A 27,232-nucleotide genomic window follows, 5' to 3' on the forward strand; every position below is an offset into this window, starting at 1 on the left:
TGCACACAAGGTTTAATGTGCTTTATATCCTACTAGTTTTCATTCTTTTATCTTGTAGTTTAGTCATGATTTTGCATAGATGCTTTGAAATTTTCTACAGAACTTGTATGAATGATTACTTTAATACCCTGAGAAAAATTGTTACATGACTGGACAATTAAACTCAGAATATTGATACCAGGTTTGCTTCCTCATAGAGCCTACTGGCTGTGTAAAACGGATGGATTTGAAATTGGTTCATTTCAAATCCAATGTTGCTGGAGTAGAGAGCCAAAAGAATAGAAATTGTACCACTGTCCAAATACTAATGGACTGCACTGTGAATCACATAGACTGGTGGATGTGCACACAACTAACTTCACCATTAAAGCTCAACACTATGAGAGAAAATATGTTTCTACAGTGAGCCATCACTTGAATCTTCTGAGGAAGATCGACAATGTACCCAGTTGTATGAGAAAGTTTTTTTTATTAGCTGTTCTCCTCTTTTGACAAATGGAATGAATCAGATTGGTAAGTTATTTACATTTTCCAGTCCCGAAGCGAGTTATAAATCCTCCGTGAAGTGGTGAAGAATAAGTCTTGTAGAAAACAATCATCTCTGAGAAACATGATAATGTTATGAACCAGGAGAAACCAGGCAGGGCTTCCTTTGGTGGAAGGTTTAAAGGCTTGTTTTGGAGAGCGGGTCTGGATCTTCTGGTCAAACGGAGCCATCATCTCCTGCATGAGCAAAGCCTGTACAATCCCTTGTGGAGCCACATTTCAAGTCATGACATTTCACAAAACCATGAGAAAAAGAAGTCCGTTGTATTTTGTTAAATAAAGTTTTAGGCTTAAAAACCATGCATGTCACATGAAGGGACAAACAGGGATTCACACAGAGGGGTATAAAGAGGAGAACTAGCTGCCCTGGTTACTCAATGTCTGACTGCTTTGTTCCAAATACTGTTACCCTTACCACCAGGCCCCACTAGACCTGAGGACTGTTCATTCCCCCATTGAAATTTATTTGCATAAAAAGGAAAATAAATGATGGAGGAGGTGGTGGCAACGTAAAGGAAATATTTTCATATTTATAGGTTTATCTTTGTTCGTATTTCTATGTTTTAGCAATGTAAAGAAAATAATTTCCGTAGTTGTAGTTCTAAGTACAGCTCAATATAGAGTTTTTATTATAACAAAATAGGAAGAGGGTTAAACATCTGTTAAAATCTCAATGTACAATAAATTATTTTGCATTGGCATTTTCCTCCCTACAGACGTCTGGACATCTTTTCTGAAATGCCATTTGTTTTTCTCATGTGTGTTAACAGTTCTCCAGAGCACCTAAACTTAAAACTATCAAAGATTGTGGTCGTGAATGAAGTTTAACGATACATACAACACTTTCAGAAACCCAACCTTGCCAACATCCTAACAGGTACCGCATTTACACTTTTGAGTTCAATGTGATGAAAAAGAATGGCCATTTTAACATGTACTCAATGAGGTTACAAGTAAAAAATAAACATGAATACAATATGTTGAAAAACAAGACTGCGCCTAATTTTCTACAAGAACAAGACTATGAAAAAACAAGGAACTGTATGAATGAGAAAAATAAAGCTGCAAAGAAAGAAATGTTGAAAACATGCTGTTAAAGCTATAACGTGCAAAGTTTTGCTTTGATTTTAAAATGACCCAAATGCGCGAGAATGCATTTCCTTTTTCATGAAAAAAATGTTGAGAAGTTATAAATATACACAATGCATCTAAAATTTTACTTTTTTTGCAGAAATTCACCTCCCTTAAACATTAAGGAATTGTACCATGAAAACCCTACTTTTTGTCGCTGGTTAGGCATTACTCCTGTCCTTGATCAGTGGTGATCCAACATCACTCCTGAAGAGACCGCTAATGTTAAATGTGGGAGAGAGTGTGGGGGCCTGGTGGAGGTTGTGACCTCTGACCCCTGACTCCGGTCATGACAAAGGGAAGAGGGGCAATTTCACTCCAAACCTTTCGGTAGAGGAGTCAAATGCAGCAGGCTAAGTTGGTTAAAGAAAACAAATAAATAGTTGAAGAAAATCTTCAGCCTTCATAATTTCTCCTTGGCTGGTACCCATACAAATGGCCCAGACTGTTCCTCGATGATCTGTTTAACCTGGTCGTAGATCTCTTCCAAGATGTCCCCTTGTACAATAGCTGAAAGACAGATAAAACAAATCCATCAGTTTTACACTGCCATGAACAGGCCTTTCCCAGCACTGGACAAGAGGAACAGTTCATAACAGGGCTCAACAAAAAGAAGCGCACACTGTCCTGGGGCCAGTATAAGATTGGTAAGGGTTCAGTTGAGTGATGTCACTTGCCCAATTGGGCCAGTAACTCAAAGAGAAAGATGTTTTTAACATTCTGGAAACTACAGTGTAGTTTCCAGGGGGCGACATGGCTCAGGCAGTAAGAGCAGTCATCTGGCAGTCGGAGGGTTGCTGGTTCGATCCCCCGCCCGGGCTGTGTCGAAGTGTCCCTGAGCAAGACATCTAACCCCCATTTGCTCCGGACGAGCTGCTCGGTGCCTTGCATGGCAGCCAATCGCCGTTGGTGTGTGAGTGTGTGTATGAATGGGTGAATGAGAAGCATCAATTGTACAGCACTTTGGATAAAGGCGCTATATAAATGCCAACCATTTACCATTTTTTGTACCAATGCTTGCTTACCAATAAATAAACCAAGCCTTACAACCTGACCATTCATGAATATTTGTACTGATGAACGTGTTCATATAGACCAGATAGCAAGCATGGATAGCAGGCGTGGAGTCGCTTGATATTTCATAAAATAGCTAATGTATTTACTGAAGTAATATAACGTAATCTAGCCAACTCATCTACCTTCATTTATTGCTCACAAGGTAACTAAGCGACTAAAGGAAGGAACTAACTAGATATCAGCTGGCTATAGCATTACTGCTATAATTGTTTTATCTTTGGTTAAACTGCTAGTGTCTCATCTCGAAATTCAAAACCCCCAGGGCAAGGGAGAAGGCATCTACAATGCTTTGTCCATAATTTGTCAGCAGTGATTGGCAGATTTTCTATTACCTGTGAAGTTCTCTGTAAACTCCTGCTCCAGCTTCAGGGCTCTGTCAAAGGTCTTCCTGGCCTGCTCTTCCGTCAGCCGCTTGTTCATCTCCCTGGAGGGAACAGAGAAGACAGCGCAGGCTCTGTTCAAAATGGCATCCTGTTCCTTGCATGACACCAATATCAGGGGACTATAGTTGCCCTACTGAATGTCAGGAACTGACAGTTGATTAAATACTAGACCAGGGATCATCAAATCACAGTGCTCGAAGGCTGAGAACGGCCAGTTTCCTACCCTCCCTTTACCTGGGAGTCAGATGTGAAAACAGTCTGGCCATCCAGCAGCACTAATTCTTCAGTTAATTACCCATGAGAAAAGAAAACCCGGCTGGATTTGGATTCAAGGGTATCCCTTGAATGCTCTTGCATTGTATTTATCTATCTACAAGATACAGAAGCTGGACTCTCTGTGGGAATGAACAGTGACAAAAATGTTTTACTCACATTATATTTTCCATGGATTTTGGTTTAATGAAAATTGCAACTGGATACAACTGTGCGATTTGGAGTCTCTTAATAGCATTGCCTGAAACATCCAGGATGCAGTGTTTTCCCTGAGGAGAGACAACATGGGTTCAGATACTGAGCAGAGCTGTGGCAATTCATTTCTGACCTACTGCTGCCACCGATATGGCTCCAGTGTGGATTCAGCCTGGTGACAATCCTTCAACATCAATCAACATTTGTCCTGAACATTGACTTGTAAACAGAAGGAAGCGTAAATAATTTTCTTCACAAATATTATTTTGGTTATTTCTCAACTTGCCAAACTGCATTAGTGAAGAAAACAGGAACACTCGCATTAAATTAATAGCATTTATTTATGGCTGTGATGAGTTGCAAGACAACATTTGTAAATAGTGCCGTAAAAGAGCCAGATTAATTTACTTAAATATCTCTGTGACAGAAGATGGCGCTTCTTACTTTCTCAGCCACCTCGCGGACAGACTGGACACTTGTCCCGTACAGGTGGTTGTTGTACTGGCCGGCTTCGATGAACTTGTGATCCTGAATGTCCTTCTCCATCTGCTCACGCGAAACAACGAAGTGGTAATCCCTGGCATCGACTTCATAGTCTCGCTTTGGTCTGGTTGTGTCTGAAACAGGAAGGTGCGCTGTCTCTCACAAACAGCACAGGTTGCAATGCTACATGCAGTTGTGTGTCTCCCAGATAGGGCAATGCAGCCCCAGGTCACAGCTATCTTTTCACTGTTGGTAGAATAGTAAAAGCTTTGTGAATCTCATAATGAGTGGAACCATAGCATGTTGGGAAAATGTCAAATTGTCTGAACAATTCAAAACAAAAAAAAAACCTGTTGCAGTAAATCGCTGGTTCAGTAAGTCATTCATGCATTCACCCATGAATGGTAAGGTAAGATCTCAAGTTTTACTTTAAGGTTCCCGAGGGGAAATTTGTGGAAATGCGAGTGAAATTCAATACCCATCACCTGTGACACTTATATAAACAAGCATATTACTGGCCAGAATCTGAACAAATGTCCTTGAAAGACTCAAAGGTGTTACTCCATTTTGGCTAGGTTTAGGATCAACGGTTTGGCAATCGATGAGACAAATCTAAAAAATATCATCACACTCACGGGGTACGCAAGATCCAAATTTATCAGGGAATTCTGAAATCAGATCGTCGTTTACTCTGTCTTTCATGGGTCCCAGAATGATTACTGGACGGCTGTAGCTCACTGAGAAAATATAATCAGACAAAAACAGTGTAATAAACAATAATCAATCCCATTTCCGGTGAACTTTCTGGCCTGACTCATCAATACAGTGCCCTACCTACAGTAAAAAGAGCTGACACATGCTTCTCTATCAGGGATAGAAACGGCAAACATTTTCATGTGATTTACGTACAATAGATCAAAAAGAAAAAAGTTGATTTAAATAATTAACAAATATTCGACTATGCAATAGTTATTCCTTTGCATGAGCTCACATCCCACAGCACAGAAGTCTGTCGAAACGTACCTTCCTGTTGACTCACTGGCTCGTAAGACAGCACATATTCCTCCTGGCCACCTGAATGCAAACAGGACACAGTGTGTGTTCAAAGAGCAAGCATTAAAATGAATATTTATACTCATATTCAGTGAATAGTCCAGACTCAGGCTGATTGTCTATAGTTTATCTGTCAACATGTTTAGAGTTGAAATGTGAGAAAATGCACTGAATTGTGTAAAATGCAAGTTGTTATTTTCTGCAATTAAATCAGCTGCTGATAGAGTTGCTAGATGGTCTGGAGACTTTCCTGTTGCAGTTTTAGCAACCTTATTGCGTAATATTTTTCTAAACGCATGCACAAGTGCTGAGGAGTGCATCCGGTTATTATATATTTTTTTAAACATGCAGGAGCTTCAGGAAAACGCAACTCACTGAAATTGCAGATACAAAACTGGAATAAGATCATGCAGCACGTGAGATTATTCAACTGCATTCTTCAGAACTGAGCTGGACCTACAGATTTCAATGTCTCAATAATAATAAGCTGATTAATATGTTAGCATGAAAAAAGCTACAACTATGAAGCTAATGTAGAATGCTCTATTTTCTGTCAGTTACTGTCAGTTTCAGTAACTGAAGATGCTACTGTATGCTTTAGCTATTTTGGGCAGCTAGTCACAGTCGTACTCAGAAAGAAAAAAAAAAATCCATTGGAAATGCCGGAGGAAACCATGACTGTTCTTTTAGGTGCTTACTAAAGCAATCACTCACTATACAAGTTTTGTTCACAGTGAGTGAAGGAGACACTCAAATCAAGTGGACAAGAGCAGAATCATTGGTGTTGGGGTGACACACCCTACTAGTTTTCAAATGGGGAATTGTACTGCATCAACACTGCAGGACTCAGACATCGTGTCTGAAAAATACAATGGCAAACTCTAGAGGGACATCATAAAATCACCCAAAATGTGTAGTTTAGACAATGGAACAATAAAAAAATAAAAATCTGAATGATTATTCTAGACCAGTGACACAGATCTGTATAACACAGATTAAACAAGCATTTCCTCTTGTTTGGGGCTTGGTGTAACCATGTTTTAAATTTAGTGAAATAAAGACTACTTCAATCAACAATAGCACCACTGACTCATTCAGATGCAAGTGGAAAATGGGAATACTCCACTGCAGCAAAATGACATACAGGGAGTGTTGTCATTGAGACATGAGCAATGGTCAGCTGAATGTTCTTGGATTAACACAACAAAGAAAATCTCCAAGCTAGCACTAGTCAAAGGCAGGCATTTCTGAATGTACTCAGAAACAGGCTGAGAGCATCGGATAGTTTTAAGCAGCTGCATTCAGAGCAAATCGATGAATATGCACCCACAGCACATAACAGTGCAGCACAGTGAAATAGAGCTCAGCGGTGACTGTAAACGGACCCAGCCAGCCACATGTCCGCACATAACCACTAGAATATTAGTGCTGACCAGAAGAGTGAAAAAAGCAGGAGGCGGGAACTCAAGTAGCAAAGAAAAAGAAGTGAGATTAAGAGACTGATGGAAGGGAACACAGACTTACGGTAGCTACTTTCACTATCGCTGGCATTAGAGGTTACATGCTCTGCAATCATAACAAAGGGAACGTAAGCACCAACACAGACATCCGTATAGAACTGCACAGGTGGTAATTTCAACCAAGGGATTGTTGTCCCAACAACGACCAGTAGGTGACAGTGTCTGGGGCCCTGATTTTAACATCTGAAAGGCTTTTAGTTTACAGTGAGCGAAGATGATAAACATCACTACAATTTCAACATTGTGGCCCACAATAGAAGTTAAGTGAAAGGAGTATTAGGCAAAGTTGTTCAAAATACAATTATAATACTGTACTCATTGCCTTCTCGGAGGTTTATTTAAAAGCAATTAATGAAATCCACATTAGTCCAAACATACATTAGTGTCATATTTACCTGAAATGTGACATTTGCTTAATGTACAGTCATGTTTATTATACTTCACCAAACTGTTTCCCTCTAGCTTTTTTGCCCTAAAGCAACTTACTACACCCGCAGAATATATGATTTAGATGCGAGTTCAGAGCGATGAGAGGATAGTGTAACCGCTGGAGGAATCAATGTGGCCCTGTAACAGTTCCTCATTTCCTACACAAGCCATGGTGCATTAAATATGACTCCAGAGGTACCGTGCTGGTGCTGAGCACATAGCGGGATAATAGCTGACACCATCTTTCTTCTGCAACATCTGGCACAGAATGCATTCCTGTATCGAGCGGCATAATGTCAAGAGAATACTGTGTTTTGTGCTGCGCTGTGCTTTTCCATCAGAAACAGCTGATTTGTTCCATAAACCTTACAGAGAAAGCCAATGTCACCAAGGCAGAACAGCTACCAGGTATGTTTCCAGCTGTTTTCTGGAAGCATATCCAGTTTTTCTAGTGCATAACCAGATATATTAAAAAACAACATGTGCCAATCAATCGAGTCATCTGTATTTTGTATAGCACAATTTACAATCAATGCTATGATCACATGCTTCAGCATATCACAGAAGACATTTTAAAATTCTGTGATGAAAATGGGAATATTATTCTCAGTCTCTTCATAAGTTATAATTATAGCACAATACATAGAATAGCAACACACAATAAATACAATCAGATAACCAAAGCAATCTGGTTGTTGGTTCAGAAAGTGTGAGCACCCCTTCAGCAGAACATAGGGAAGCAGTACCACATTCAAATGAGAGTGTGACACCTGTGGAACTTTCTTTCTGGATTCAATGAGTGCACTGTGCGGGTAGAGTCTCTGGATCTCAAAGAAAGAGAGGGGATAATGATTGGATGGAATCTCGAGGCCGGTTGGATTTCAAAGATACAGAGGGACAGTGATTGGATGCAATCTGGAAGTTGGATGGATTTCAGAGATAGGAGGACAGGGATTGGATGGAATCTGGAGGCCCGATGAGGAGCGTGAAGGTGGGGGCAGAGAGCAGGGCCAGGGCCGTGGACGAATTTGGGGAGGGGGCTGAAGGACTTACTCAGGCCTTTCGATCCCATGTCGTCTGGGATCTCCTGTTGGGGGAGGGGAGCAGTCGACAGAGAGTGCACAAGCAGAAGAAACAACCAAAAAAGAACAATTGTTACTGGGATATAATGAGGGGTCCAACCAGCAGACACAAGCCCCCAACTGCAACAGACCTGGGATTCTGACTTCGGTCTTCAAACTCCTCCATATAGAACTCTATATATTGGTGGGAAAGCCCAAAACCTCAGGTCCACCTATGGCCAAGACCTCGGACCGCACCCTTGGCCATGGTACAGCATCGGAAGTTGTGCCTGGAGGTATCAAGCTACTGATGTGCCCGTGAGCTGCCCTGACCGACTGCCGACCATTTACGGAGTCTACTTACGTTCAACATCACTTGTTTCCTGTTCACTCTGGTCCTTGTTCTTGTGGAAAGGGAACTTTCGGGAAAAGAGGCTCTTTTTACGCTTGTCATTGAATGACTGTTGAGGAAGAAAAGGGGGTGGTAAAAGATAAAAGGGAGGAAGAGGGGGTGGGGGCAGGGTCTAATGAAGTGCGCACCGAAAATGAAGGGTTTCTGTTGAACTGACTCTGTTGCCACAAACACCTGACTGCTCCTTCCACAAGCAAAGTACTTTCTATGGTAAAATAAATTTTTATGTTTTTTTTTCTTTTTCTAAAATGTAGTGACTATTCCACCAAATAGAAATGGTTTAAACATCCAAAATGACTGTTTAGACATTCAAATTACAATTTGGAAAAATGAACTCAGATTAGAGATCTGATACTATACAGACCTATTATTCCAATTAAACCAGAATTCAGCTGGGACATCGATGAGAGATAAATAAATGACTTCATTTTGAAATACTTTACCAACACAAGACTTATTAAAACTTAATTTAAAAAACACCTTAATACACAGGCTTAAAAATGAATTACACTATGGTAATGTCATGATTAGCCAGGGAACAAATGTGTGTCTGTCTTATTGTTTTCTCATATTAGCCAAGACATGGCAGCATTACTGAGAAAGCATTTTCATGTATTCTTTGACATTACCTATTGTTCACACCGTTCAGTTGAGGGTTTCTACCACAATAAAATGTGTGCACGCAAGGTCAAAATCTTCAGCTACATTCATGCTGAAATATTCCTTACACATTCAATGAATTACATGTTTTCAGAACTTCACTAAAAAACTTTTCTTTTGTTATGAATGGCTGCAAAATCAGTTCAATGAAAGAAATATGACATTGATTCTAATTAAGAATACTGAATCTTGTGAATTTAGCTACGGAAATGACAAATGGAAAACCACCAAGCTTAAGGTTGTGGAAAGAGAATGGGAGGCATCATATCAGAATCAGGCAGAGAGAGATGGAAGGGTTACTAATTACTGAGCTTGTAATTAGGGTCAGAAAAGCCAGAGTGAAACACTGGTAGCCCATGCCCTTCCAGAAATCAAATGATTTGCATGCAGTTGTTTTTAGGAGGTGGACTGTATGGATGGGGGAGGGTGTACAGCATGCTCAAATGTATCATGTATAAATTGTTTAATTCTGTGATTTTAACTTGATCGCCGTGTCCAGGAGAACAGCAGTTCTGAGGTTATTTTAATTTGGTTGTGCCTGTACCTATTTAAAATGCATGATGTGAAAAAAGCCAGGTTCAAAATGCACAAACTGGGATTCTCAAAGCCTGAGACAACAATACGGTACTTTATGTAGCAAATATAAAAGTTTTTAAATATTCATATTCTAAAATGGCATTGAAGCCTTTTACTATGTGAATATCAATGATGATTTATAATTCCTAGACCAATGAGCCAGGAACAATGTACTGTTCTGAATAATAGATAGGCTCAAATAAGGTTAAAATGTGACAACTGTATATTAAAGTGTATACATAGAGGGTCAAAACTTTTCAGCCTCAAGTCCAGAGCTGCTATGAAAGCTTCATGCTGCTCTCTTTAAATAAGCCCTCAAAAGGGTCACGTAGGATGTACCAGTAACTTATACAGCCAACCTCCTCAAGACCATCTACTATGGTGTATTCCTGGTATAGTATGTTCAACTATATACCCAGCCTTTAACTTTAAATACATGTTTACATGATCATGTGAAATACTGCATGGTACAACTTACAAATAATACATTTCACTAAAGAAAATGACTGTGGTGATTTGTGAGCCCTATAGAATTTAAACCCGGTCATTAATTTAATTTGTTGACTGACGGGACTGATTTGTAGTTGTTGCATGCTGCATAGAAATCACAGGGGGAGGGGGAAAGAAGAAAGAAACAGCACCAGTTAGCGCAGAGGAGGAGGTAGGGGTGAGTGTCGACGGCAGTCTGGCGTCAATGGCAAGCGTAGTTGTCCTTCATTTTCCACTCAAATATTTCATGCATACTTTAGTGCCGTGTTAAAACACACCGAGCAGTGCACAGCTCAGAGTCCAGGTCTGTGTGCAGTTAATGGAGAAATGTTCGGCGGACAAGAGCATCTAGTCTTCAACACATGCTGTTACCTTGCTTTTGACAAGCAGATCTTAGTCAGCCAGATCTTAGATTAGTACATTAAAGGTTGTCAAGGGTGTAACAACACATTCACTTATTAACCATTACTGAAAACCACAACAACAACCACAATAAACATGTTACACACTTAATTACATTTATGCAGAATACACGATCTATACCTTTATAATCTAATGATTTAATTCAACAGAGGGCACCTTTTCAAGCTATATTTCAAATTGTCTTGTGAAATGTACAATATTCATAGAGAAGATAGAAGAAGTCAGCTAGTGAAATAAGCCTTTGTTCAAGGCCAGCAATTTTGGACTGAGTCAAATACCACGGTTTTAATAAAGGCAATTTTGGAACATTGAGTATACTCAAATTGTCCCCCCTCAGTAAATACTTTCATTTTGTAGCAAAGATACATAAGTACTGTTCTGTTTTTCATTTTCTTTAATCTGTAATAATATATCATTATTATCATAGATGAAAGAGCTAGTTTGGACATGCACACAGCACATTCGTTTTTAATTAATTAAAATCGTGACAGGACTTCATAATATTACACATTAAAATGAGCAATAATACTGCTCCCACTATAAACTTCACGTAAATGTACAGATGGGTGTCAAATTAAAGGAATAACCTAATCCTATCATGCTCTGTGGCATGCATAAAAATAATGAGCAGGCACATTTGAAAACAGGGTTTTTCCTTTAATTTGCCACCGGTCTGTATGTCTGCCTTAATCTTACAGTACACTGGACTGCTATCCCTCCAACACAGCACATATTTATAATTCAGTCCATGTTACTCAAGATGGAGGCAGAACAACATAACTATCCGGCAAATCCTGTCGAAGACCGTGTTCCCCATCCCCTTTTCTGCATTCGCCATTCCAACACGAGTGCGAAAGTGTGCTTTGGTACTTACCCCCTTCTCTCTGGATTTGGGGTTGAATTTGACTGTTTTTAATCTGGCTCTCTCTTTCTTCTCCACCCTGCAAGTGGAGAACAGTGTCAGAGTCAGTGGTGCTGTGTTAACAATAAGCAGCTCTTAAAAATAATATGCGGTAATATTAGTGGAGGTTTCAACTCCAGGCGGACAAAGCAATACAAATTAAACACACATATTACTGTGAGCGCTTGTGGAACACAAGGTAAAACCTGAAAAAGCATAAAGCACACAGAAAACATATCTGTTTAATATGACATTCTCTTGATACACTGAAAAATTGTACATGAATGCTGCGTTTTTCAGATGGGATAGAAATAATAGTTCCACTGCATTCATCCCTAGTCAAATTGGCAATTAATCAATGTTTTTGTCTGCAAATTCTACATTTAAAAAGATTCAGAAAAGGACTGGAGTGACTTTAAGGAAGCTGCCTGAGGTTTCCTTGTTTTTGCTAATCTGGCAGGGTGCAGGCTTGTTTAATGGTGTAAAAAGACATCCAGTAATTTCAGAGGGACGAACTGTTATTGAACGCATTCAGACAGCAATGTAACAGAACCCTGGCACGGCGTGGGGAGATGCGGCTCACATTCTGATCAACAGCACAAAAACTGTAACTCGAGATGCCTCGTTAAATATTTCAGAACCATCGGAGTATAAGGTTTTTCCTGACAGAATCCAATCCAACGGTCTCAGGGGGAGTATGTAAGGACATGCTTCCCCCTCACACTATGTGGAAAATATCTACTTTTCTGCCTCCAAAAGCTCTTTCCATCAAGGTACACATTAAACTGGCTGTAAATTGTGACACAAATATAACACACAGGGCCTTACTACCAATGTGCCAACAAGATGGTAAATTACAGTTGTTACATTCGTACATGGGTTATGAACTTTCAAAGCAAAATGGCACTTTATTGACATTAAAAAAAGTGGTGGCTTCCGTTTTCTGCTATTGGTGGACACATAAATGTTAACACTTGAGGGACATGAGGGATATAAAAAAAATACAACATGAGTTGAAATAATTAACACGAATAATTGTAAAAGGTAAATGTAAGATGCTATATTAATAATAAACTTTTCATTATCAATCAATATTTATAATTCATCAAATGTAGTATGGAATACAAAAAAATAATTGTATGGGAAAAGAGGAGGATAAAGAAAACAAGTATATATTTCAGTAAATGTCCTGAGGGAGTCCTGAAACGAGTCCTGAGGGAGTAAGGAAAAGACTTTACAAAGTCATAGCACTGCTGCCAGGTTCAGTAAGGTGTTGTAGTAATAACAACATCAACAAATGAATCAAGCATCTATCATTCAAAGCTTACAAAATAAGAGACTTTTCAAAAGAACAGATGGGATGAGTAGTTTGAGGGAAATATATGGGGCTATATGCGGGAGAGTGTGGATGGAAGGGGAATCACCTCCGCTTGCTGGGAATGACGCCGATCTCCTCCACCTCCCCCTCCGTCGTCACCTGTCTCGCCTGCCACCACTCGTCGTCCGAGGCGTTCACCACGTGCAGGACGTCTCCAAATTTGAAGTCCAGGCCCTGGCTGGGTAACCCGGAGTCCTTCGCTTTGTCATAGTCAAAAAGGGCTCTGAAACCAACCGAAAAACATGGGCTGAATCAATGAATTAATAAAACAATCAATTTTGACTCAAAACAATGATCACAGTTAGTGTATATAGCGCATTACATTTCATAAGCATTTCAAATACTAATGGCTAAACCAATGAAATGAGACAAAATGAGGAACCCTTTGACTGTATGTATACAATGGAGAGAATGTGATCAGTCAAAATCTTTGCTCTCTCTGTCTTGGTTGTCCTACATAAGCATGTAGGTATGATTGTATACAAATAAACAAAAACAACAGCGTGTGTGGAACACTTTCCTGCCATGGTTTGGATGCACTCATCCACACCCTTAGAAATCTAATTCAATGCCAAACATTAGCATGTTCCAGAGAGAAAACCACACAACATGTACATTTCTCACAAAAGACAATAAATATACTATAGCTTAAAAGGTACATTTTTTAGTATTGTACATCTGCTGCCACATCATATCAATACACAGCATTGCATTTTTATTCATCTGATTTTGTGTCCGTGATTTGAAAGGACATAATCTATTTGTGTGACAATTTGATTTCCCAATTTGTCCCTGATCTCCTCAATCTTTAAGGATGCGCACAAGCACACGCACACACACATATTTGCAAGGACTACAGGCCATAAAGACAACCAAAAGCCGATGTTATGATTTTGCGAATGAACATTGTAGTACTGAAGGCATGTTAAAAGTGTATATTTTTTCTCATCTCAGGACATTTCTACTGAAATTGGCTGCTGTAATGGAAAATAAAATGAAATAAATAATTCCATGACTTCAACCCAGCACTTGATGTAAGGTCACTAAAGCTCAAGAACATGTATTCAAGCTTCCTAAACTCTCAATTATAATAGAGAGAAGCATTAAAGCACTGGACTGAAAGCATTAAATATGGTTTTTTTTTTCTGTTCAGGAAATGCTGCTGTCTTCCTGATTTTAAAAAAAGTGTCAAAGTGAGATGGGAGAACTTTCACTGAAGAGCTCAGATCAGCTTTGGCATCACTCCCGTCCACCGCACCATTTGTGCAAAACGGTTGTACCCCATTAAATGAGGCTCATGAGACCGAGACACAATTTAACACTCCCCGCTCTTTCTCCCACAATTTAGAATGCCAAATAATACAAGCAGCGCTAATTTCTGCAACTCTTAGTATCGATTTGCAGAGTGTAGACTAGAATGTGATGTTATCGCCACATCGTACTGCACTGCAGTTTAGGTGCTCATACACGGGTCATTAGCCTGTCAACAGGTACATCTTTGGGCTTCCCATTTACCGGTGGGGCCGCAAACGAATAATGAGATGCTGTAATAACAGTGGTTTGAAACAATCCCCTCCCTGGCTGCCAGGCATAGTCGGTTTTAGCACGGCCAGGATTAGATATCAGGGCATGGGGCCTACCTATGGCCCTTTAAGTTTAGTAACAACACATAAGGAAAAGCTCATGGATGGTAAACTTCACAAAACAACAACAATTTGTTTTGCATATGCTTTAATAATGCTTTTATATGCATTAATAACGTGGCTGACTCCATGTGCGGAAATGATCTCCCAGTCAAGCCGAGGCATGGCAAACTCATTTCCAATGATGAGTCAGTCCAAAAGAGCACTCTGGACACATTACATTACATTACATTACATTATTGGCATTTGGCAGACGCTCTTATCCAGAGCGACGTACAACAAAGTGCATACCCATAACCAGGGATAAGTTCGCTGAAAGACCCTAGAGGTAAGTACAATTTCAACTGCTACCTGTACAACAAAGATAAGGACAAGGGCCATTTTTTTTTTTTTTTTTTTTTTTTTTTTTGAACAAACAAACAAACAGAGCAAAAGTCACCAAAGTTAACTATCCAAACACTGCTTACCTAGCCAACTAAAATACTGATACACAAGTCACAGAGACAACAATTAAGGTTCACAGGACACCACTTCAGCTCAAATTGTGAAGTAGAACCATGTTTAAAATGTGGAAGGTGTCTGTGCTATGCAGGGTGAAGGCAGAGCAGTGACTCATGATCCACAGAGATGGACATGGCCCACTTTAATTAAACAATGCCATTCAAGGACTTTGGCATCCTGGGGGTAGCATGCTTGCACAGAAAAGCACCTTTAATTTCAGTAAAGGTTAGGATGGCTTAATCTGAGCCTTGGATTTGTGATGGGGTGTCTTCACTCTGGCCACAGCTGAAAGGGATTTAGGGTTCACAGTACCGCTGCCACCCTCTTATTAGTCCTGGTCTTGATTTTGAAATAAAAGAATAAGTTACGACTTTCACATTGACTGCAAGGTTAAAAATTAAAACCCCTGTGTCTGCCAAATCTGATGAAGTGATCTGCGTAAAAGCTGGCTTTAACATGCATGGCACCCGCTCATTTAAAAAGAAAACATTCAACAAGCAATCACCGTACATCACTGGCTGTGACCTCTTGCTGTGTGTGTTCCCTGTAATTCCAATTCCAACATGGGTTTTCAAATTAAATGTAGATTGGAAGAGCAGGTCAGTTATGATCAGTCTAGGAAGACCTGAATGGAGTCAGAACTCTTTGTGGGAATGGGAGCCATATGAGGTGGCTATGATGGTCAAGAGCATGTTATTGATCGGTTTCATTTAAGAGAAATGATGGCTAAAGAGCAGATCAAACATGATGGGTGACAATCGCTATAGGTGTGTGAATTTTAACATGTAAATAAATTATTATTATTTTTTTTAATCAAAAAAATAATAATAACCTTGTTTTTGGAAAGGCTATACTTTAACAGCAGAATGTGATACTGACAGAGGCATAAAGATCAATCAACAAACTCAAAGATTGTGAAGAGTGGTTATTCATGAGGAAAAGACGTGTTTCACTTAAACATATAACACATGGAGAAGGGTGAGCACAATAAGGAGGTATGCAAAGGCTGTATGTAGTGGGTTCAGTCGTGAACCGGACATCTGCAGAGAGGATCACAGCAGTAAGGACAAAGGTAGGAAAGAGGATGATGAGTCACTATTGAAAGAAGGGATTGATAGGGAAACAGAGTGGAGGAAAGGGAGATACTGCAGAAAAAAGGGATGAACATAAAAAAGTAGAGAAGAGGAAGGAGAGGCAGAAGAGCATAGAGTGTACAGTGTAGGATAGCATAATAAACAGAATGACATCTTGAGTATAATGATTCAAGGGGATCTTTCCTGATTTATGGGTCTCTCTCGGTTAAAGAGGATCTTTCCTAATGTATTGGTCCCTCTCTGTCGAAGGAGATCTTTTCTGATGGCCAGGTCTCTCACTTACCTGACATACAGGGACCTCTTCTGGTTGGTCCGCAGAGAGCCGGACCCAGAACTGATGCTGCTGTTCATCATTTGCTCTCGTAGGTCATGGATTTTGGCTTCAAACCGGCTGTATTCTGACAACACAGAGGAGAACAGCCACACGTAACCACACATGAATACAACAGTGGAGGTAAGTGAAAAGCACCCCCCCAGAGAGGATCATCGCTCCATGCGTAGGCCCCAAAACGGATGTGTCACCGACCTCAGCTTCTGCTCCTGTTCACATGGAAATGCTTAATAGTGCCGCAAGCCCCCTGCCCCCAACCCTCAGAGGAACCTGATATACCTCTTAGGGAGGTATGAATTAACCCCAGACAGCACAAAACAAGAACAGCATGCCTTTATTTTGCATAATGCATGTACCAATGAGTTAGCCCAAAGAGAAATCCAGAGGACCGATCCTATTCACTGGCTCAAGGCATATTCAGGAGGTAGGACTGCACACTGGAGCCAGACATACGGAAGTACCATTGATAAAAGAGGCTATCGGAAGACAAAAGGGGGGGGGAAAAAGCACTCAAATGAATTATTAAAATGGTTCGACCTACATTGTGGAAATGGCCAATCGTTTTTTTACGGCCTTTGTACAAGAAACCTTTATAAACAAGCCAGTGGTAATTGGCCGGAAAACACCATCATTAGCAATGCCACTGCACTATTTTCCAAGTCTAAAAACCTTCTTCAAGCCTTTACCATGATGGTACATTCATTAAAGAATTCATGTGCCAGCCTCGTCTCTCTCCCTTGTCTGGCATGGAAATGGCCCCTTTACTTTTAATGACCATGATCAAATGAACAAACAACACTGACAAGACTGCAACATAGCCACGCTAAAGCAATACATGTGTTTACAAGTCAAATGATTACTTCCTTCAAAAAAACTTGTCTAAAGAGCTTTGAGGTACATCGCTAAAATTTGAGATAATTTATATATTAAATTAGTTGTACAATAATATACAATAACCATAATATAAAATACAAAAAACAACTATTTAGCAAGTGATGCAGAGCACAGTTTAAATCCTCCAAATGTAGTAGTCAGCAACAAAGCAGTCCAGATACAGAGAAAAAATTCTGCACAGCTGCATAAACAAATGACAGATAAACCCTTTTTACCACACGGACTGTATTTCTTTCCTATCCCTACACAACAGTTTTCGATACTTACAGAGCATTCTCAGCAGGCTGTTCCCTTTGTGATCAGCGGCAAGAAGAATAACTAAGGCTGGGCTGTATTAAGAGCATCTGCTCCTCTCCAAAACGTGTGTGTGTGTGTGTGTGTGTGTTTGTCCATCCACTGAGCGGGTGCGCTCTCCGCGGCCGTGTTCGAGCGTCAGGCTCCTCAGAAATGCGTGTGTCAGTGGTTGGGTCTGCGCTGGCTGTTGCCCTGTGTGATTGGCTCACGGGGCGACTGGGGAAAGCCAGCGAGTCTGTGGCCCTTATCGGAGCGCGCTTTCAGCATAGCAGCGCAGCGGATGCTAATGCGCTCTCCTCTCCTCTCTCCTTCCTTCCATTCACAGAAGTGCACCACAGGCCCTCGGTGCTCTGCATAGCCGCCTGATTTTAACTCACGCGGCTGACTAGGTGAACAACTCGCAAATATACAATGTACTTTCCGTTTTGTATCGCATAATTAATTGCTTAAAGTAAAGTAAGCTTAATTACATACAGTAAACCTGTTATATTCAGAAAGGGCAAAAAGCTTAGAATCAACATTGAAATGCTTTTCGCTGTAGGATTTATATGAGTCTAGGATTTAACACGTAGATCAAGTTTTTGATTAAATTTAAATCACATTTTTATCCGCTTGGAAAGGTTCAAATGAAGACTAGCGGCTCCCCTGATGTCTTTTCCCTTGCTTGGGGTGCGTCTGGAAAGCAGATGACCATTACGTCAGCAGGTGTGCAGCTGTTTCTCCATAACCACGGCCGTGAGCACGAACCTGTCGTTTACCGTAGTATGACTTTAAGCTAGGTAAAGAGCCGTAAAGGCTACCCTCAGTGTAGGGAAAGCCCCAAAATGAAGCTTCATTTTCATATACCACATGCAGCCATAGGTGCTGGGATCTCCCCCGGAAGCCATACACTTTCACTGGGTATTGGGCACTCTGAGTTATTTTCTATGTCCCACAGTAGAATGCGCTCTCATTAATACGGGTTTGTAAAAGCGTGTGTCATGGGACAAGGATGACAGAGTACCCGACTGAACAGGTTGGAGGGAAAGACACCCCAACCCTCCAGCTCTGCTTTCACTAGAACCGCCAGGCTGAAAAAAAAAAAAATCAGATGAAGGTGAGTCCTGATGAAACGAACCAGTGCTAGCCACTTTTAATAAAGGGTTTTGAACACTACACAGTTTTTTGTAAATAAACTTTTTGTTTTTTTTCTAGATTTCATGACCCGTTCACCTTTTTTTGCTAAATGTTTTTGTCTACATCTCTTGTTTGTGTAACAGTTCTTTCACTCACCAAGAGCTAGGCCCTGCCTGAGTGCCACACAAATGAGAACAAAGTGCAGAAAGATGCGGTCTGTCCGGCGAACAGATCAGATGGCGACAGGCCCCGGAGGCTGTGAAATTAAATAAACGGGCCGACTGTCTCAGAGACAAATAAACTGATCTACCCTTTTTCCCAAAAAGGGCAGCAGCATACACCCAGGGGCAGACCAGAGACATGCTAAACATCACACATTACACGCTAAAGGATAGTGACCCAGGACAGACTCCACTGCCTAAGGAAATGTTTCAGCATTAAGGACACAAAGTTCCTGCCGATGAGCACAGAAACCCGGAGGGAAGAGGAAAAGAATAGCTGCCTTCATCATCTGATGGTGCTACCAAGCCAATCTGAGCAGAAGGATCAACCAATTTAAATCTGTACTAAATTTCTTTCATAATTTATGACAGAACACAAGGTCTTCAAAAAAGAGACCGGTTGGGCCAATGCATTCCTTTAGTAAGTTTCAATATTCAGTTAACCAAATCAACATTGACTATGCCACATAAAAAAACAATACAATAAAAATAAATCAATATATGAGAACAGCATAACGTGTAGATTTTGTCGTAACTTTTGTAGATTGATCCACCCACCCAATACACAATATAAAATAATTTGATATGAAGGAGCAACACTGATTAGCAAGTGCATTGTTTTATTGACACTTTAAAGATCAATGCGCTAAAACTTGCTTGGGATGTGCAATTCTGTCACACCATCGGCTCTAACCAATCTCCCCCGCACGGATTGAGACTTAATCTTGCAAACACGATGATGGCATAAACCCACCTGCATCATAACCCTACCAGAATTGACAAAGTACCCATTGGGAGCTGTATTGTACTCTGTGTGATGAAGCTGACAGTAATGGTGCTCATATGTGAAGTGGTAGTTGTCTGGCAGCTCTCACATAGATTACTCTTTGAGGATGAGGAAGATGATGAGGAGGGTATACTGAACCAGAGGGTACACTGTAGCAGAGCTTGTAAAATGTTGAGCGTGGCCTGAAACATTTTGAACTAAAATGCATTTCTCAACTGCTTTAAGAGGTTCAGCATTTTTCTTTTTTTAACGGTCAATCTTTTTTTTCTCCCCAATCTGGAACGCTCAATCACATGTACACCGAGGTCCTATTTTGACAGTGTTAAAATTAGCTGTAGTCCAGCACATTTTATTTGAAATTAACCTACGTACCTACGTACCTTTGCAACTCTTTGACCTGCAAATATCAGACTAATAGACATTTACATTTTGGAACGAAGAATGAATTGTACAATTATCTACAAGTTTACATAATCAGCAGATTGCAGGCTGACAAAATGGTACTTTTTCCAAGGTTACAATATGTCCCAGCTAAGGAGCCTTGGATGAAGCAGGGTGGATGATGGATGAAGTTCACTTCGTCCTAGCCTTTGCCACAACCCAGTGCCGTCTTCTATCTGTCGCTATGACACCCACACAGACTAATCCACCTTTCAGTCCCCTCTCACACAGCTGGTGACCTTCAGTATCCCAAACACAAAATGGAGGGGGAAAGAAACAACACCAGTATATTGCTTGAAGTAAAAAAAATCAGTTTTTTAAAGGAAGAAGAACACTGTCCGCTTACTAGATAATAACGCATGTATAATGCTTCTGGCTTTCTTATCTTTTCTGATATTTAACCCTGAAGGGTGAATGCTAGGCTCTCCAATTGGCTCGCATCTAATTTGATAAAGTCAGACAGCTCTCTGCTGACCCTGACATGCGGAAGCCATTATAACTGTGAATCACTGCATAAAGCATCAACAGAGCCTGCAAAACACACTCCTACATTGAAAATGAAATGACGCCAAAAACAATAACAGGGGTGTAGGAGTTCTGCAAATCTAGGGTTCAGTTTAAACCTACATTTTCGTATCCTCACGTTTCGGTTCATATGCAGTTTTTTCTTTTTCTTTTTTGGAAAAGAAACACATTTCTTTATAAAGTTAAATGTGTTAAATATGAACTGATTCGTATTTAATCAATTATTATTTAGACCATGAAGAGAATTTAGTGACTTTATTTACAGATTAAACTTACCCGCTATATTTATTACTCAAAAATTTTTTTTTAATAGTAATTAAGTGTGTTTTCTTTGTGCGTTTGGTTACTAACCACATATTTGTGGATGTGATTCGATGAAGTTCTTTCACAGTGAAAGTAGCTGCTGATTCATTGCTATGAAGTCATGTGTTCATTTGCATTTTGAGTTATGACACATAAATTAACAATAAATATAGTGGCCCAGTTGGCAAAACTGAACAGAACCACATGGGTTAGCCCTTCTCCAACAGCGTCAACTCACCCTCTGGCCTGTACTGGGCCACGATGGTCACCGTCTGGCCTGCATTCTTCAACGCTGCCGCCGCCTGTTCGTGAGTGGAACTGTGGAGGTCCACCCCGTTCACCTGCAAATGGACGCGTAAAAATTCAGGTAATGCACTTAATCACCTCATCCCTTTCACAACAAACATACTATACACCCAGCGAACACAGTCACAGGTCACACAATTCATCACACACATGATCCATGGAGAGGTAAACTAGCTATATAGGTGTGTAAACATACTCTACCAGCACCAGCAGCATAAATTGCACTTTTTATACTATATACTTCAGGGAATAAGTACATTATACATGGCTCACTGTGCTTTCAGGAACACATCCAGAATTTGTTCACATTTATTTAAATCAGAGTCATGGTACAAGCTGTAGAGGACAGGTTACTCACTCTCGTTCAAATAAATGATGAATGACATACCACTTGACAAATAATCCTCAGCAGCTTGAATCTATTAAACTTGAGCAAAGTCATAATAAAATAAACAGAACCAATACAATGACAACAGATTAGGTTGAGCAGAGACTATCTCCAGAATGCACAGGAGATACAAGGTCAAACAGGCTCAAAATTGAATAACCAGTGATGTAAGTATTTTCTGGATCATTTAGTTTCTGATTCAGATTTGGTCCAAGTAATCATGATCTAGAATGAAGAGCAGAAGTGTTATGCCTCATAATCAATGAAAAATTAGTCAGCCTGATGATATCCACTGCATGAGTAAATCCCATTATTGTCAGGGCTCCACAGTGTTCCCATTTTAGTAGCTTCAGAAAATGAATGTGGGCAAACAGGAAAATTAATTTAGGAGCACATCTGCTAATTAGGTAGATGAATGTGCTCCTACATTTTTCAACATAGGAGTGGATACGCCTCTTGGAATAAATGTTGGTGTACAGGGGGCGACATGGCTCAGGCAGTAAGAGCAGTTGTCTGGCAGTCGGAGGGTTGCCGGTTCGATCCCCCGCCCGGGCTGTGTCGAAGTGTCCCTGAGCAAGACACCTAACCCCCAAATGCTCCTGACGAGCTGGTCAGGGCCTTGCATGGCAGCCAATCGCCATCAGTGTGCGAGTGTGTGTATGAATGGGTGAATGTAGAAACATCAATTATACAGCGCTTTGGATAAAGGCGCTATATAAATGCCTGCCATTTACCATTTACCATTTACAGCCTTGACTGTTATCATATGGATGGCATACTCATTTGTATATATCCACTACAATAAGAGTAATAGTAAGGGATAATATCATAAAGCAAAATAAAATTAGTCAGCTTTTGATGAGCAGACCGTATGAAATGAGACTGGCATGCCAGGTGTGTTGGGTGGGTGCGGACATGTTTCTTACAGAGACAAGCCGGTCTCCTTTCTTTAGTTCTCCACACAGGTCTGCTGGCCCCCCGGCCAGGATAAAGGAGATGAAGATGCCCTCTCCATCCTCTCCACCGACGATGTTGAAGCCCAACCCTGTAGAGCCCCGATGCAGCACCACCTTCCTGGGCTCCCTGTGTGAAAACATACACATCTTTCACACTAGCACCGGCATACAGGAAACAGCACATGCAGGCGTGCAAGAAGCACACAAACACACAAAACAAACTTGCATGCATGTATACAGAAACATGCACACACAAGAGTGTACATTCAACTCGAATGTTTGATCAAACCCTCCCCCAAGTGGATAAGGTGAGAACTGCAGTGAGAGACAGACGTGACAGTCTCTTTTATTAAAAAATGACAGTTAGAACCTTTTACTGTAATTCCAAGTTTTATTTCCCTGTATGTCTGCCTCACTGCATTTCAGGACACCTATTTCAAAGTAATATGATCCTTCATACATGATAGATAGAGAACATCCCAGTCACTGATGAGTTAAAATAGGATAAAAGTGAAGGTGACCACTGGATAGTCACTGTTGGTCTTAGGTCTATTTTTAATACGATAGCTTTTCTTTTTCCGTTATAATTTTATGTTTTGTATTCACAAATGACATTTTTGGTCAGAATTATTCATTCATAATTCTTGATGCAAACGACCAGTTTTATAATTTATAATTTAGTTTCAGCACTGTTGTGTTGTGTTCAGATATCGTTGAGCACAGTTGAAAAAAATCTTATCAAAAAAAGCTAATCAGTAAAACTGATACAGGTTCTGATCAACATCCAGCGGAGTGAAATGGAAAGGTGAGACCCGCATATTTTGGGATATGAATGAAGGCAGGTGAATGGGTTGACTGACGTGAATGGATTTTCAAAGCTTTGGCTTTAGTTGAGCTGAATCCTCTAATAATATAAAATCAACAATTCCATTGATTGGTCTAAATAAATCATTATATTGGGTGACTTTAATAGAAACTAGCTTGATAGGTCTTCATCTAAGGACAGAAATCTATTTGGAGGTATACAATGGTGTCAGCTAATTACAAAGCCCACGCAAGTAATCAAAGAGCCAACTCACTTTGTTGTAAAAAATAATTTGCTTTGAAGGCGCCATTTGATTGGAATAAGATCTTATTTAAGATCTATGAATACTTGGTTTGTTTAAAACTAGTTTATTTACATATCGGAAAACCAGTTGCTCATGTTCTTAATGTTAAATGTTCCATGTATTTTTTGGGGCTGTTTTAATTTTCTCCTTTTGTTTATTATTTTAATAACTTTTTTCTTTTCTCTTTTGATAATGTACCACCTGAATTATTGATTAGCTGTTTAACTTTAGCTTTGTGTATTACAGGACCCCCTCTAAAATGAGATGTTCCATCTCATGGGGCTTATTCTGCTAATAAATGGAACATTTCAACAACAATTTGTGCTATATTTGTATATATATGTTTTCAACATCCATCTTTTGTGCGAATGTTTTAACATGCCCTTTAGCTGGTATACAGATGAGATGTAGTGCTAGCTTACCCCAAAAAAACACTGCCGATCTGTTAAAATCTCTGTATGCATATGTCTAAAATACTGTGGTTCATCTGAGGACCACTTTCTGTCTGAATTCCTGTCTCTCACTCAGTGAAAACTTACACTCCCAACAGTGCAAAGCTTCTTCATTGCACACAGAGGGACATATTCTTGGTTTCTCCTTTAACAAAATAATCCAAGAACAATGAAGCATTAATGAAGCCCTCTGTGATTCATGCAGTCGCTTAAACCCCGGTTCATAAACGCTGCAGAAAGGCATTCTGCAGTTCACACCAGTGGGATCCAGAGGGCAGTACAACCCTGTTTTTATTTCCTGACACAGTGCACTGCACCTGTGGTACAACGGTATCTGTGCACAGCAGAGACATGGTCGACTCCTGGGCCTGATGGTCCATGACCCTACGGGCTGGAAATATGCTTTTCTGCCAAAAGCTGACTGTAATAGCAGGGGATTCAATTTGCCATCCAAATAAGCTGGCACAAAACCACAAAACTACAAAAACTGAAATGTCTGGAAATACTAGTGAAAGTGCCATTTTGTCTGCTTTATTGATTTCTGTGAAACCTTTTATGTATTAGTTTTGCTGTTAAATGTCTAAATGTAAATATAAAGCCATTATAAATGTTAAAAAAGCATTATCACATTAAAAGACAGGGATGACATGTAAAGAATATAGTGGATATAGATATCTAAAAAACAAACATTCAGATGTTTCTATTTTTAGCAAACTGAATTTTTACTTTTAAACAAGACAAAGGATCTAATATTTGGCATTTCAACACCATAACACCTTTCCATTAAAGAGGATTTAATGCAGTAAGGCACTTGCAAAGTTGTGTGCCACCCGAGACCACACTCCCACTCTCCAGACAAAATATGACCTTGGCCAGACAAAACATGCCCTTTGAACAAATAGTGCACGCACCAGCACTGTACACAAGCTGTCCTTTAGGAAATTAAAGCTAAACACTCCAAGCTGCATCTTCCTAAATTTGTGATTTATTCTGCCAATTTGATCGTTCTGTCCATTTTTGCACAGAGATGGCTACTGGCTTCGACCCACAGATGCAAGAAGCATTTAAGCAATGGAAAAACTGGGTTGGAGGTGGCGTCCCCATCGTGAGTAACTGAACAGAATGGGATAAATACATATGATTAGGGAGAACAGCAGAGGAGGCTGGATGTAGAGACTCTTGCCCTGTGCCACTGCTTTGCCCTTACATACCCATTGTAGACCTGGGGAATGAGTGTAAAACACTGCATTTAGCTTCATGTTTCCTCTTTCACGTATAACAGCGTAGAGGGGGGGCTCAAAAGAGCGTGAAATTACAAGGGAGATTTAAAAAGCATGAATGGTTTTGAAAATGTGCTGGGATGAATAATAATGTTTGCCTTGCTAATGTCTCGAATGGAAATACATTGCACGTTTGTGCCGGAGAGTTTGCTTTCGTGCGTCATTCCTTGAATAATGAGCCATATTTCTCAGTTCTTCACAGGTCACAGGTTCTCAATGTGAGTGTGAACGAGGTTGAATGGGTTTTAGGGCTAACCAGCGATATAGCTAAATGGTAATAAACTGTAAACTGACAGTTGTAATAGCTCATCACTTGACAGTGTCTCACTGTATGCATACATGCAGGTCATTTTTAATCATTGTAATTTTTTAATTCACAGCATGCATTATGCCAATGTGATGAGACTGATCATTAACTGTAATACAATAGGACAGTGGTGCAGCAGTAGTAAAATGGTAAGGGAACCTGACCCATAACTCAAAAATTCCCAAATTGCTGCCGTTGTAGGCTTGAGGAAGTTAGTCAACCTGAAAAGCTTGAATAAAACATCTGGCTGTATACTGTATATATACTTTATGTAAAAACTTAATTGAGCGAAAATGTAATATACAGTGCCCTCTAAAAGTATGGCAAAGGTAGAGTGAAAATGTTATTTTTGCTAGACTTCAGGTATTTGGAAGATAAATATAAGACAGAAGCGTAACTCACAAAGAGTTACAGTATAGACAATTAGCTTTGATTTCATGGTATTTACATGCATGTATGCTTTACTGTCATACAAAAGTGAAAGTAAATCAAAGCAATAAAGTCTAATATTAGGTGTCATAGCCCTTGCTATGAAAACCGAATGCAATGAATTCATCAAGTCTACAAAACATTGACATCACCAAACCTTTGGCATTTTCTTTGGAAATTGCTTTCTGAGGTTTCACAGCAGCCTATTTAGTTGAAAATAAAAATAAAATTACAAAAAGAACCGAGTTCACTCAACGGTTACTGTACTTTTAGAGGGCACTGTATATTTTGCAATGAGACAGGCGTTTTTTACCGGGTCACATCTTCATCACCCAGCATTGCTTTGGGGGTGGGGGAGTATCGCCCTGTGGATGCGGGGGCAGCTGGCTGGCCCAAGAAGGTAGGTGGGCTGATATGGTTCTCCGTGTGCTGGGAATAAGCTGGAAGAAAAACATAATGAGGAGAAGTGAACACATGAAACATACAGTAGACCCCGGTTTGCTTTTTTGCTTTTTTTTTTTTTTTTTTTACAGGCAATCTAATGATTTTACAGAATAGGAGGTTACCAACACCATTCTGTCTTTGAGGGAGTGTCTGATTGATTTCTAGTGACACGAAGACTGGCCTCCAATCTGACACAGCCAGTGAGAGACAGAGCTGAAAGCTGATTGTCCACTTCTTGTAGTCTCTGATGACTAAAAGCAAAAGCTAAAGCTAACGCAAACAATGTGACAACAGGAGCCAAAGAAAATGGCCACAATTGGCACTCACAAAGAGTTACGGCATTCAGATAATAAATGTAGCAGATAGCAGATATTATCTGGGAGCTGCTATGTAACAACAAAAGAACTGTAGCCAGCAAAAG

At 40.1% G+C, this 27,232-nt stretch overlaps 1 protein-coding gene across 21 annotated transcripts in view; it reads right to left on the reverse strand.

The window, feature by feature from the left end:
• Positions 1-449: 449 nt before the first annotated feature.
• Positions 450-27,232, reverse strand: part of dlg1b (discs large MAGUK scaffold protein 1b) — a 144,701-nt gene continuing 117,918 nt past the window's right edge. For 11 of the 21 annotated variants that reach the window (XM_061242023.1, XM_061242019.1, XM_061242015.1 and 8 more), the window contains 14 exons: positions 26,681-26,807; positions 22,761-22,917; positions 21,379-21,481; positions 16,512-16,626; positions 13,037-13,213; positions 11,586-11,652; positions 8,516-8,612; positions 6,666-6,707; positions 5,112-5,162; positions 4,724-4,825; positions 4,050-4,222; positions 3,570-3,679; positions 3,087-3,178; positions 450-2,187 (listed from right to left, as the gene is read on the reverse strand). In XM_061242023.1, coding sequence (XP_061098007.1) covers positions 2,081-2,187; positions 3,087-3,178; positions 3,570-3,679; positions 4,050-4,222; positions 4,724-4,825; positions 5,112-5,162; positions 6,666-6,707; positions 8,516-8,612; positions 11,586-11,652; positions 13,037-13,213; positions 16,512-16,626; positions 21,379-21,481; positions 22,761-22,917; positions 26,681-26,807 — 1,520 coding nt within the window. In that variant the 3' untranslated portion in view covers positions 450-2,080. Of the gene's footprint in view, positions 2,188-3,086; positions 3,179-3,569; positions 3,680-4,049; positions 4,223-4,723; positions 4,826-5,111; positions 5,163-6,665; positions 6,708-8,143; positions 8,178-8,515; positions 8,613-11,585; positions 11,653-13,036; positions 13,214-16,511; positions 16,627-21,378; positions 21,482-22,760; positions 22,918-26,680; positions 26,808-27,232 lie in introns of those variants that run through there. The other 10 variants (XM_061242025.1, XM_061242022.1, XM_061242014.1 and 7 more) reach the window with 5 other exon arrangements.

The sequence above is a fragment of the Conger conger genome, chromosome 5 (assembly GCF_963514075.1).
Source record: "Conger conger chromosome 5, fConCon1.1, whole genome shotgun sequence".
Lineage (NCBI taxonomy): Eukaryota > Metazoa > Chordata > Actinopteri > Anguilliformes > Congridae > Conger > Conger conger.